At 37.1% G+C, this 15045-nt stretch overlaps 1 protein-coding gene across 1 annotated transcript in view; it reads right to left on the bottom strand.

The window, feature by feature from the left end:
• LOC111251173 (succinate dehydrogenase [ubiquinone] flavoprotein subunit, mitochondrial-like) overlaps positions 1-14247 on the bottom strand; it is a 15228-nt gene extending 981 nt beyond the window's left edge. The window contains exons 1-3 of the mRNA XM_086990484.1: positions 14114-14247; positions 3206-3331; positions 401-522 (exon numbers count right to left, since the gene is read on the bottom strand). Of these exons, the coding sequence (XP_086846610.1) occupies positions 401-522; positions 3206-3331; positions 14114-14224 (359 nt within the window). The 5' untranslated portion in view covers positions 14225-14247. The remainder of the gene's footprint in view (positions 1-400; positions 523-3205; positions 3332-14113) is intronic.
• Between the last annotated feature and the right edge of the window lie 798 nt (positions 14248-15045).

Raw genomic sequence — 15045 nt, 5'->3', positions numbered from 1 at the left:
AAATTATGACTCATCAAACACTCTTTGGTTATACATGGATTCGAACTCGGTCTCTCAAAATCGACAAGTAACGATGTTGCTAGTCAGTTACTCGATACTGGTACTAAGGGCAGGTTTCAGGTCAAAGCAGAGTAGTTGTCGATCACAAAAGGCTTCCTGTCATATGGACGATCACGATCTAAGAGGTTATGTAGAAAATGTTCAATTGACACTTTTCTAAAGGATAATTTCTTACAGAAACATTCCCTTCTATGGAGATAATGTTCGAGATAATGCAGAAAGGCCAAGACTAAAAGAACAGACATTTCAGGATACCTAAGCTTGTCAGTTTTACGTACTGGCTTAAAGATAAATCATGAACAGATTTGGTCGGACATGTCTACTACTTCGGCGCCCTTACCTCGTTGGGAAGAGCTTGGTGATACAAGCAGTTGTGAAGCCCTCTTCTACCAAACCAAAAGCGGCTCGAAGACCCGCTCCGCCAGCACCAACAACGATCGCATCGTATTCGTGGTCGACTACCTGTAATTTTAGGGCGCCAAATCAGTAAACTCACAATTGCAGCTATCCAAATGGTTATAATTTTTGTTCCACATATAAAAGAATAACTTCATTCACACAGCTTGTGTTCGCTACAAATATGGTTCATAATCCGTGATTAAATTTAGATGAAGCTTGGCCAAAAAGATGTACAAAATGAATCGAAAAGCTGGTCATATTAAGCCCCAATTAGTTTCCTCTCTCAATAGAAACGCGTAGCTATAGTCAGCTGCATCAATCGCCAACAAATGTCGTATTTCAGACACTACTGAAGTTAAATCTTTGTGTCAATTTTTACACTCACTACCGCATTAACATAGCCCTCCAACCCAACACATATATTCTGCTCTATTAGATTAATGTGTTTAATTAAGGAACCTAACTCAAGATTGTCCATGAATAAGGTCATTGAACCGGTTGTAGGCAGACACCTTATATACTGAAATTATATTCCCATCATATTCATTACTGTATGATCAAATTGAGGCGATATAGGTAATAGAATTAGCACACTGAGTGAATTACATACTGGCATATTGAATGTCTGGTATGACAGACCAGGCCAACTTATAATAGACAAAAAGAAAAATGCAACTCGACGGTTGCTTAGAGTAAATTGCGCAATTATTTTGATAGGACAAAAGTACCAAATCTTTTAAAATCCTAAAGAAGTATTTTTCTCATTTTTGTTGTCAATCAACATATGTCAAAGCACAATAATTTGTAAAATTTAGAAATATACCTACGAATATTTTTACTTCAGAATTATTTGTACCGTAATACACTATCTAGGGTACTAAAGAGTGTTTTTAAGTAACTCTAAAATATCTTAACTCAGAAGTTCTGCAACATTCTTACTTACTTAATACCCCAGTTGCTAACAGGAAAATTTTTTGTTACATATTTGACCAATATTTAAAGATTTACTAATATGTTATGACAACGAACATTTTACTAACGGATACACAACTCTATCGAACAAAGTATTACATCTTCATTGTTGTTACGTTTGATTGTTTTACATTATCTACTCCTAAGTATACTACTGGTACATGTAAATAAAATAGGTCTTGATTATTTAGTTTTTTTTAGTAATAAAACTAATGACGGCTAATATTCTAATAAAACTAATTTTGTGTTAAATACACTAGGTAGTAACCATTCACCCGATATTCTTTTAAAATACCATGCGCTTCAAACTAACTTCTTATATAATGCTACTTCTTTCATATGGAACATTAAAGTATGAACAAAGTCAGAAAAAAATTCGTTTATTTCAGATTTACTGGTAAATAGACTTTTGGCATGATGGTTGTGTTATCATAACCTCTGCTAATTTTTTTCTCTAAACGCGTTCAGTTTTAGGAGCTTTTAACCAACTCCATGTACGAAACTTAGTACCCCCCCCCCCCCCCCCCCATGTACTGATCAAGTCTGGCAGCATCTGGTTTTTTCCTAAATCTAAGAGCTGTACTACAGCAAATCGGAAGTAGACGTTCCGTTGCACTTTAACGAAGCACGCAAACGTCGTGAGTTGAGAGCGATAAATAATAAAATTCGATTACCGATTAAGCAGTCAAATTTTATTATTAATTCTTATCTTTCCGTCAAAAAGGAGCCCAGACGTAACAACTTTAGTCCATCGAGGCTCTGCAACGTGACTGTGTAAGAGCGATAAACTTAGTAAGATGCTTATGCAGCTTCAGGCCGTCATAGTTGACAATTTGCTATTTTTATTTATAAACTGTTGAAACTTTGGTACTTCTCCTTAAAGCAATGCAGTAGCAATGCCACTGTTATAAAGGCGTCTCACAGCTTTAATGTAAAAAATCTTCTTGGGCTGTAATAGATGTATTAATGAACATCCGGTTATTCTACGCAAACATCGGTTAAGAACATTCTTTTAGCAAAGCCACGGCGTTCCTCTATTTCGTCGTGTAGCCAAGCGACACCAACTACCCTAAATTACGAAAAAGGATTGATCTTGCGTATTCAATAAACCAATAATGATAAGAATCTTATTCGTGCAACAAATTTGAACTTATCATGGGAGCTAGTGTAACTGTTATAGTGGATGGTCATTTCAATGGGAGTCCTCCACAGATTTTATTTATTATTTTAGAGTTCTTCGTTATCTATCATCTAGCCCACAACATCGCCCAGTACGAATTTTCACAGGTTAGAACCACTGAAGAATATAACATTTCGTGTAAAAAAAAATTCCCAATACAAGTTTACAATTTGTCTGTTTTACAATTTGTCTGTACATTTTCTTCTGTATATACATACACCGTTGTTATTTACGTGCATAATCGTGTTTCTAGAATGCGGTTTCTATATAACCATACTATAATCGTCAAACAGGCAGACCGCTTGGAAAGTGATACCGCTTGCTATTGCCAGACCTGTTTACATGGCGATATCTCTGGTCTTAAAAAGCCAACTACAAGTTAAGAGAAATTTTCACTTTCCAACTACAGCCAATGAGTAGAGGTACCGGCTTATGGCTCGTTCGAATGCCTGGAACAAATGCACAGACGGGCCTGCTATTTGGAGCAGGCAATTGCATTCGTGTCAGAGTGGGGTTGTAAGTTAATCTAATTTCTACAACCACTGACAGAAATCACTTCACTCTTCGAATGTAGTGTTACTCTATTTAACACACCTTATAACCCTTAATATTGGCTTTGTTGTTGAGCGCGGATGAAGCGGAGAGGCCCCTGGTAATCTGCGGAGCCCGCAAGCCGGTGGACCGCAATGCCCTCAGCAAGGTCGCCATACCGCCTACCGTCTAAGCAGCAGAATGAGCAAGAAAACAAACAATATAATACGACTTTAAATAATTAGTCTTGTAACAGAGAATTTTTCCACTACAACAGACACACTTAGCAAGACTAATCTAGACAGAATATAGAACATAATGGCTACTTATGCTCCTTAAAGACATATTAAAAAATGGCTATAGACCATACCACGATACAAACTTTGCACACGTACACCGGAGTAGCTAGCAAATATTATCGGCCAGTCGGCCTATTCTTCCAGTAGAGCAGGCTGTTCAGACTACCGCACAATTTTCTGTTGGGCACTTTACTTGCCCGCTGGTTGACCACAATAAACTAGCTGACATATCGCTCCGCGGCAGACGCATCCCGCGTAATTTGAAATTTACTAGAAGAGAACAGGGTATAAAGCATGGAACAATTGCGGGAGAAACGAGTACGGCTCTCATCGATAAATATTAATTAGACTATGAAGATAAATTGTTCGAAACATATAAATGCGCCCATTTACTGTATTTGTAGGCAAATATTTCATGGCCAAGCCTATCCTTAGTTAGAATGTCAAAGATCGTCGATGCCCAGCCCGCTGTTGTGTTGCTTACGGTTTCGTCATTGTTTTTTGGAGTGGACGCTCAATAAATTTACTGAAAAATGGCCTACACAAGCACGAGTTAAGAGAAAAAATATGGGAAAATCGTGCACCTGATTGACTACAATGGAAATCTGCTTCGGAATCGTTGGCGATAGAACTTAACACTAAAACAATTAAGTTAAGTAATTTCAAATTTTTGTTGAATTTGCCTAAGTTTAATTTGTTGTTAGTTTCCTAAGTTGCTTGACTGTTATGGAGCACAAAGGTATATTTCACACACTATGTATTTTTAAGCTGTAATCTACAATGATTTAACAAATGCCTTAAATCGTTTGTTGTAAGTTGGCCTCTTTCACGTCTTCCGTATTGTCTTCAAACATTTTTAGCAAAAAACTGATTCGTCGCGTGAATGTAATAGTAAAAGGAATTTGAAAGGCAACTGCCATACAATAAAAGCATCTTTGTTAATTATTCCAAAGGGCGTCAATAAAAGTTTTGCACAACTAATAAAATTCTAAAAACGTTTGTGATAGAGAGGTATCATATTTACTTACAGAGAAGCCAAAAGCACAACATGCTCTAGAAACTCCTCCAATAAAGAGACTTGGTGGAGCACCGCTGAATGGTTATAACAAGGTAAAACATCTAACAAATCAACCAGTGAATAGTGATTGAAAATATGGGCACGGGTACCATATACAAGAAACACTGAAGAGACGTGCAAATCGATCGGTGCATTTTATTGGGTCCGAGTACCACGTATTTGTCTGCTAACCATGAGCGCACGTGATGGTAATGAAGTATCTAACGGCGACACCGGACGTAAAACACGAGCCATAGAGAGGATTGCGAATGAATAATGCGTCAGAGATGCTAAGCTTTTTACAAAAAAAATTCTAATTTACACTGTGTTATCTTATTACGGTTATCTATACAATATTGTTTAAGATAAAAGGCTGTTACACATATTTATCGCTCTGGTGAACAAAATGAAACGTTGAAGCAGCACAAGTAATCTTAATTCATTCCAAATCACATATGGTATCAACGCATTTTGTACTTGCAGATTTGCGAGTGCGGTTAAGGTTAGCAATTACAATTAAATGTCTATGATTTACAAGAGCCTTTGCTTGTAGTGCAATATTGTAAGTCAAGGGGTATTATATATTTGAGTTTCAACATGCTACTAGTACAGAACAGTCAACGAAACAATCTCAAAGTATACCTAAAGACGGTTTTTGTTTAGTATCGTAAAGTGGCGGCATAATTAGCAAGTCTGATGATATCCTTCGACAGTTAATATTTATCAATATGCTCCAAGAAAGCTGGCTCATTTGATGTAAATACGTAAATATAGAATTGTTAAATTGGATCGGATAAAGATAGTTTAACTGGTACTCTTTATTTGCTTGTGTATTTATTTTGTTCCAAAAGGAAACTCAAGACTAGACAATTGAATTTAGTTGCTACATATTTAGCGATTAATATTCAGCTATCTTAAAAAGTTATGGAACACAGAAATACATCGATGAGCAGCGAGATTTTAAGCTATTATTATATAATCATTATAACACATTAGTCTTAGAGTTGCTCTAGGGTTCCAAGTCTAAGTAGGGTGATCAGTCTCCTCAATGGCGTATCTAAGTATCGTTTAAGGCTGCATGATGTGGCGTCTCTCGGTTTTCAACGTGGACAAGAGTTCCGATTTTGCGCTACCCTGTCGTCAATGCTAAGATCTCACTGCCTTTCGTTTACCTACACACATTTACACTTCAAAAAAAAGCCCAGATTTATACAATATTATGTAAAATCGCAGTCTAAATATGTTCAGATCAGACAAATCGTAGCTATCAATAGTAAAAGAACATTGAGTTTAATAAACAAACTAGATATGACGAGCTAATTTGCATTCTCCGGCTGACTTTTAGTTTTCGAGGGGCCGAAACATCTCGTATAACTCTGCCATGGCTGGCGTTATAGCACTGTAATAAATTGATATGGTGTACCCGTGTTACTAGTGTCTTTTATAAAGTAGGGGCTTTTTGGCAGGCATGATATGTATATACGGGTCGAGACTTTATTGCTTATATGAGACTAATTTACGGGATCTAGTGTCATTTCGAAATATTGATTTTGCTTAAATAATATTACATATATCTCAGTGCGTTGACTGTAAAGCAATTTATTATCCAATTGAATGCCTTATTTATTTTATTCAGTTGTTAGAGGATCTTAGTAGATTCCATATTTTCTGTATTTGTCCAATTTGTATAAGTCAGACTAGGTACAATATTAGAATATTAATAAACTGACTAACCAAATTTGGCGGTGGGTGTGCTACGTTCAATTTGGCAGTATGGATCAGGGCAAGTTATTTATATATATATATATATATATATATATATATATATATATATATATATCATAAAAACTATGATTTTTTGCGATCATCCCCCACAAATACGTACAAAATATTGAGTGTTTTAAGTGGACAAAATTATTGCGCATTCGAACTAATGACAGCGTTAAGTAACCTACAGGATAGAAAAGAGGTGGGTTGCTTATCCATACTTGGAACGAAATTAAATCACTCTCTCAAAGCCTTTACGTCCTCCCTCTTTATCAAAGGCCGGCGATTACAAGGATCTTAATGTTAATGGGTAACACTCTCATGCTGCCAGGCGAATACCCTACACGTGGGGTACAGGTGCGCGTAACGTGTTTTTCTATTTTATAAAATAAGCTAAATAGCTTGAAATAATTTTAGTACATGGGTTATATATTATTTGAGCAGTTTAAATTTAATACGTTAAACAAAAAGGTGTTGACGAGCAAATTTTGATGGCCTGCTATCTATTAGATAGTTTCAATGGAAAATACTGGGCACCGTCCAGAGACGAGCTTTAAAGTAGGGAATTTACGTTTGCTGATGAAGATGATGTCGCCATGTCTTACAACAGTAGCTGCAATATTACACAATTATACTTTCAAGGCTTTTTTTAGTTTTCGTTCATATTAATATGAAGAAAAAGGGCCGTCGATAAGTACGTTTGATATACAAGGTCCCTCTTTGCTATTAGTTTATCGATTTAATCTCAAGCTATTATCAGCGTCGATAACGTTCCCTAGAAAATAAAACATTCAAAATCTGCTTTTCAAAATAGCTGACTTCAAACAAAATATTTTATTACATGTCTCTTAGCCCAGGTCAGTTAAAATGTAAAGTAGTTTATTCGTGATTTATCATGTTAAAAAAAAGCAACTTTCGGGTCGATTAGAGTCAAAATTGGTGCCTCACGGGGATATTATGAGAATTTTCTCATAACGTAATTTTCTGGAATGTTTATTATTTTTCTCAGCTCTAACTGATTGAACGGAATATCAATACAATTAATATATTACAGCACATAGAGAAACTTACTGATTGCACGGTGAAGTAAGTTGTTACGTCAACTCTATAGCGAAAGAATATAGGGAAACGCTCTAGACTGTATTGGATGAACAAGAAGTTTACCTTTCCTTTTTACCGTTTTGAGTTCGCCTTTAGCAGCACGATGAAGAGCCTTCGACACAAGAGCCTTGTTACGGTATAAGTAGAGGCACTATAAAAAAACATTGTGTACGTGCATTTGGTACAAATATTGGGTCCGAGAATAACTCATAAACTATCCAATAAAGCCATCTCTAATTTTTTTTTTCATAGATTAAGCTGTCTATCTCTATCTACATTTACACATTCACCATCATTTAATCTCTGCATGTATTTAAATAAATAAATTAAAGGCTAGTTCCAGAAGCATTTAGGCAGCCATAGACCGCGCATGCAGACATCTTCGCGCATCACTTAATGATAGAAACTGGTTGAACTTTTTGCCCTCCGCACCTCATGCTAAAGCGAATTTTACTGGCTTCCGCGAATACAAAGTAAATTTACGATATTAGATTACTCAAAAATTCGATGATTATAGTAATGCAATAATAATAATAATAATATAAATCAATTCACCAGGCTGTATTACAGAGGATCTGTTTCTTGCTTGCTTAGATACATAGATTAAGTTACTATATTGAGCCAAATCTGTGGAAGACACGCGGGGGCTATATGCTAAAGATCACGTAACCGAGATCATATACCCACAGAAATCATTTGAAGTAGTACGCAAGACGCGTGACTTTGCATATGACCGACTTCGTACATTGTTGTCGTTAACTTATGTAATTACATCCTACCAAACTCAGATCCAAAAGTTAAATAAAAATTCAATTGGGTATCTGAATTAAGCTGTATGATTTTCGCCAAACAAAACTGTATGTATATATATATATATATATATATATATATATATATATATATATATATATATAATCTAATCTGTGCTGAAATTACGAAAAATCTATTTCGCTATTCTTCGTATTTTTGTAGGAAAGACCTTAAAGCCGACCTCTGGCTTAAAATTTATAAATGTTCCTTTTCGGATTGTAATGAGGTTAAACAAATAGCCAGGTAAGTTGAGCTTTTCCTTTGGGGAGCAGTCCGCGAGCTTATTTTGAATTTTTGCCACTTATCGGCCTCTAACGCCTCACGGTCATACCATATCAAAGCAGCGCTTCTGAGAGACCTCCCAATCCTCCACACGACTTGGTCCTCAGGCCATTGTTCTTGGGCTATCTGACGCTTCACCTCCTCGATCTGGTTTCTCAGATTTTCGTTTTCGGGCTGGCCCGAGGTTCATCACTGCGTTTTTTGCCGTATTGAGCGGCCTCCACTAAGCCGCCTATATTTTCCTCCATCAGAACATTGACACGAAGTTGCAAGGCAATTATTGTATCTCCACTGTTTATTTACCTCAAACCACTCTGTCAACCTCTACTCTACGCTTTAAGTACCAAAAAAACATTTACTATAATATAATACTAGAAGTATTTATGTCGATCCGTTTATATATATATATAATTAGTAATGAATTTGAGGAACACTCGGTTATATGCTACAATCAAAATGAATTGAAATGAAAACACTTCAACTTGTGATCATTGAGCTCTTATTTTCGTACAAATTTTTTCTGAAGCGTATAACACACACACTCTCACATATAAGCTACCCTTTACTGCTAAACTAATCAACCATAGCCTTTCAGTTATATTAACGACGTGATACACGGATAGCAAAATAGCATATTAAATGACTTATGCGGTAAGTGGGCCCCTGCTACTGCAATGTCGGATGTATCGGACGATTGCTTACCTTGACAGCGTATCGATGGCTGATCAGTGGCTTTGGCTAATCCAAGGTAAAGCACCAGGTTTAAGACTAGTCTGCTACACGATGTCAACGTATACAACATGACGTTGAGTATTGCATTTATACACATATAACATAGATATAGTAAAGGTAATGTATCTACAGCTATTCATTACAGTATACATGTACTATCCAGAAATGGCTGCGCTAAGAATGAGCACTTGGTCTTATTAAAAGATGGCAATCTGAAATTCATACGAGAACATCTTTCATTGACGCAGAGACAGCGTCGATTGCCTATAAATGATGATAAAAGTTAATGTGCTAGCTAAAAAAAACGTTGCACATAGTGCCACCGTTGAGTATTAGAATAAAAATGTGGCTTGATGCCGAAAGCGCAAAGTCAACTTCTTCAGATATATTTACGAGTAAAAATCAACACTTTATCCTTAATAAAAAGTTTCCTCTTAATTGCAGTTCCCGATGACAATTTAAAATAAGTACTAAAAGCTTTACTTGTGAGGGATTTCCCTTGCTTTAACTTGTAAATTGAGCTGCTCTACGTCATACCCAAATAATAACTTCTCAAATTCATTGACTTTTTATACAATGCGCAGTCTAAGTAAAATTTAAGTTATGTAGAAAAGGACACTTTCTCATAAGGGAGATAGGCTGAAAGACATTTTACAATAGAGAAAGGCACAGCTATCAACAGTTAATATGTGAAAATTATGTCTGCGTGCATATGTGTGGAAGACATAATCCATTGTCGTCGAAAGACAGACATGCAACAAGGCCTCCGCCGAATACAAAGCGTTGGCCAAGGTTGGACTATCAATAAGCCATTGTCCGGGTTTGCCTAATATGACGGTTTTTTTTTTTTAAGTACTGGGCTTTATCTATAACAGAAATTATGGGTTTTCTATTGGAGCCATTTTAAATGCATTGCTTATATAAGTTTTACCAGATTATTCCTCCGGGCTTTTGCTTGTTCAACCATTGCATATCCCAAAGTGCATCTGCCGCTTCATCTAAAAAACGCTAAGATCACTTTCTGCAGACTTCAAATTTTATTAAGCTACAATCTAAGATATTGACCCAGTCTCGGATACCATTCAGTGAATTTGCGTGCCTACAGGAAATATCCGCGACGTTTTTGGACTTGCCCTTCAAGGCGTTGCCGACTTCTACACCTACTTGAGCCCCATCGTTGACTAAAAATGTTAAAAATCTTCGTCTTTTCTTACACTGGACTTTAAACCACTAATAACATGATAGCTTGTGACTAGATTTAATTAGAGTTGTTTACTACCACACGGCTACAGTTATTATTATCATTATTATGTAGACTTCTTTCATACAGGGCATTTTGTGACTAGTGGAAACTGTTCCGGCTACCTCCTACTACTTAGAAAGGTATCGTGACGTACCAATTCTGGAAAAGAACTGTTTTTTTTTATCAGCCAGATCAAAGTAAGTTATCCAGTATTACTTTATAAACACAATTCCTAAAATGACAACCTGAACCGACCCTAAAAACAAGTCTAGGTTCATAAATTAACTTTCTTTTTACCTTTCCTGGTAGTGATCAAAAATTTATAAAATACAGGTCAACACAGCACAGTATCTCAATATCATAAAAAATGCATAGAATCATATAAAAATATTTAGCGTCATTTGGGTTATTAATTTAAATTAGGGGGAGACGAGCGGCATGATATCAACCACAATTTATTTGATTAATTTTTTTACCTACTTAAATTATAACTTGTGGACGCGTACACATTGTTTGGGTCTCATGGGAGCTGTTCAAGCAATTATCATCATGTGGGCTCGCGATTTCATACCGAACTACAATATGGGACTCATTAGCATAGTATTAGTTAGCCTAGTTTAGAAACAGAGATACCCCCTTGAAGATCAGGGTGCTCTTGTACAAAGCTTTTACTAACATCTAAACGTATAAATATCCTTGAATTATATTTAATTCTCGTACAAAAACTGTCACTTTAGATCATAGTTGAAAGCAGTCTCGACCGGGTATTCTGGATCACCTTAGTCCATACTCTGTCCTTAAATGAGGCTCAAAGCAATTCTTTATTGAATCAAAATAATTGCAGTTCGAATACTACCTCAATTTAATGGCATCTGATAAAATTATTTTGTGATTTTAATTGACTCATTGTACCTCGTGCAAAAGTGACACCCATGTCGTTGAGTTAACAAATAAGTCCTGACCGTTCAGTTCTCCATGTAAGTTACAATTTTATCATAGGATCGCACCTAACTTCTGCTTGCTTTTACGATCATTGATAGGCCGTACTTTCGGAGTATTCGAAGTACCCTTCAAACGATGGTGCAAGTTTCAATGATTTAAAGAATTTTTATATCTGGTTGACCCTCGGCTTGGATTGCCTCAGAGCTACCGAACAGTACGTATCTCTTAGTCGCCATATTTCGTTAGCGATACACATCTCCGTTTTTGGTACTGATGATGGTCTTCAGCAGCCTTGCTAAAAATACTTTTGATTACTGGAGTTTAAAAGTTCGCGGTTTATGTTTTAGTGTCGCAAGGTGTCCTGTATTTCGATTAATCGAATACAAATCGGTTGAGGAAGTTGCTAGCCAGGTAAGCTTCTATCAATGCATTTTTTCAATAGCGTTTCCATTCAATTGGCGTTTTTGTATGGCTGCGTTTTATGCCACTTCTTCAGTCATATAACAAATGCTTACGCCATATAACGAATTTAAATTTTGCTTCCGCATTGTTTATCTGTGACTCAGTATAACGACATTCATATTTCACGCTTATATTAGACTGGGAACTCTAAACACACAAAAGCTCTACGCTTGTAGAGTAAGCATTTGTACATTTACATGAGCGGTTGGTTTCGCGTTATAGTAAAATTTAACCAGGTTATGTTGCAGGATTGTTTAGTGACGATAATATGATTAAAAGATAGGAAGATCTCTATATGAGGGGTTGATGCGTATCACATGGCTATACAAATATTTGGCAATTTAAAGAAAAATTTGATGTGGGTTACACACGACAGTGTCTTAAAAATTGAAGAGCCTTCATTTACAGGAGTAGCTTATATATATATATATAGACAATTTGTTCTAAAAGCGACGGTATAACTCAGCTGTTATGCCATTTAGAGCAAATACAAAATTTGATAATAAGATCGACACTGAACTGGCAGAATGCTTATCGAATAGTGCTACAAAATAAATGTATTTTGGCTGGAGCGAAATTGAAGCTGCTACGTACAAGTTTGACACGAACATGTCCTAATTTGTGACCAAATTTAGGGTAACGAACTAGCGGCGAATTAGCAATTGCTGCGGCTTAATTGAAACGTAAAGATTTGAAGGTGCACTCAAAGGAACTACGTTCCTTCATCCGATGGTAAACTGAGCCTCGTTTTTCGAAAGCGATGCATCTATACAAAAATAAGCTAACTCTGAAAATATCTATATTCGGCTGATCACTGTCATACGATCATGTTCCATTTTGGTGCTCGTTTTCCTGTCCTGCACAGCCATTTTAGCTCTTCGCTATGCCTGTCCGGATTCTAAAATATGTATCCATTCCCATACGACAAGAAGTGGGGGGCGCAGAAAGCGACTGCGAGGGGAAAGGAACCTCGACGTGAAAATTGCCAGCAGTCGCGCTATGAGAAATTTCGCGTGCGTCAGACAAATAGCCTACTTGGAGTTAGAAGATTGTCCTAAATATGAGGTTTCACACGATCGATTATTATTGTGGTAAGTCACTGTTGAGCACGCTCTCTAGAACGCATTGAATAACACTGAATAACTGATGAATGACGAGGTAGGCAAACTATCACTTTTAATATGAGAATGTATGAGTCATGCGCACGGCGCAATAATCCATCGATACAATATCGGCTTCATTCCTTTGAGTCATGACGACCCCAGTCTGTAATGCCAACGCAGCGTTACCATCCAACCTGTCTCATATGTGGTTATAAGCAAAACGAAGAAACATTTCGTTGTCAGTCCAGCCGGACAAGCCGAAATACGGTAATGTAGTTCTCAAAAACATGCAGTTAGTTCCTTACAACGGTAACTTGGAAACATTGGAAAAGTGAAAAGCTCAGCCATGCTATTTGGAAACGACCTTCCTTTACGCGTGTGAGCTTTTTGTGTCAGCTGATGTTATCCTATTAGATGATGCACAAGCTAATAAAAATTTTATCAGCCATTGATTTAACACAAACAACGCGTGTCCACTGAGGGCGAATATAGCATTGAAATATGGGTAAGATGTATCTTCCTGGTTAAACCTGTTTCAATAGACATCTATGGAACAGCCAAACACAAGGGTCGTTTTAGAGAGTTTGCAGTCGAGCGAATCATTTGCCATAGCAACAAATGACATTGCCAAAACGCTACACGCACGGATCAGAAACCCGCAGATAAGACTTTGTTTCAAAAACACCTAAATAACAGTTTAAAACAAATCTTCAAGGCACCTCTCTAGTCCGAGTAGATTCTGAGATGACCCAGAAATATAGCTTTAATATGAGCTTTTCAACTTATGAACACAAGCAATATTTGAATACAGCCATAACTATTTTCATTTGTATAATTACTATGTTGAATAAAATTACTATTGTGGTTAGCTATGGGCGAGACAGGTGTTGCATAATCTCGGTAAGAATAGAGGGCTCTGTGCTAATTTGTATCTATGCATTCAACTGTGTTCCCCTAATAAAATAGCTAGCCACCCTCCGTAGCCCACAAGCAGTATGCATATATTCTAAACGTTTTGTTTTTTATCATTTCATTATAGGACATGGAACTACGTCACTGTTCCATATCATTCATTCATTATATAAGCCCTGTGCGGAGCACAGTATAGCAGGTGTGCGTCTACAGGATAGCGGCATTTGCTGCCACAATATTATATTAACAGCTACTGCTCACCTGTACAACTGTATGCAGTGTCACGTGCAATAAAGGTGAGTGCGGATAACAAGCGGGTGACCGAAGAGGCGCGACCGGCGGGCCGTTCGTGTCGAGTCCGCGCTGAATCATGAATGGCGCATGAAATCCTTAGAGCGATGTGGACACAGAACGTACGCGTATAGGCCACTGTAGCGGCGGCTGGAGCTTTGGGTATCGTAAGGGTAGGCATCGACGGCGAAAGCATCGACCGGTGGAATTCCCATTGAGACGACGCAGACCGCTTGGACAGACGATTTTGCCACGTACGAGACATAAAAGCCATCGCATAAACAGTCAAAACTTTGAGACAGTGGACGACAATGGTGAGATTTACGTACACAACCATGTAGAAAATAAAGAGAAATGTGTCGTATTTTCTAAACAGATACACGACCGAATTGGAAAAGCGAAAGGGTCAGGATTAAACCGCGTAACCTTTCAGTGAACCTGCTGAGGCCTTTGCCGATAGTAAACCAATCAGTTTGCCGACAAATCTGCCGATTTTCCCATATCATCGACCTACGGACTATTTTGTGAGTTGTTGAACGCTTACTCACTTGTTTACGGCTGATTCAACCACAGAGAAAAAAAACTATAACATACTAGCATGTAAAAAGGTTACGTCACAGATTTCTTAATGTGTGTAAATTGAGAAAATTAAATTTCAGAAGAAATTATACAAATAATTATCGGATAATTAGCAAGCATTTCTGTTTTCGAAAACTTCACGAATTGATTTGTGATGATGGTAACTTGTTTCATTATATTATACATACAGGTCATGTGGTCAGTGGTCATGTGTAAATCGCTGATGTTTTTCCGGAGACCTTTGTCAACTAACTTGGGTTACTGTTTTGAGCTGCACTAGAAAACAACTAATCGAATGAATCTAGTGTTGTTTACTTTGAGTC

This window comes from Varroa destructor, unplaced genomic scaffold, assembly GCF_002443255.2.
Source record: "Varroa destructor unplaced genomic scaffold, Vdes_3.0 BEIS01000005.1, whole genome shotgun sequence".
Lineage (NCBI taxonomy): Eukaryota > Metazoa > Arthropoda > Arachnida > Mesostigmata > Varroidae > Varroa > Varroa destructor.
This window is presented reverse-complemented; position numbering and strand designations above follow the sequence as displayed.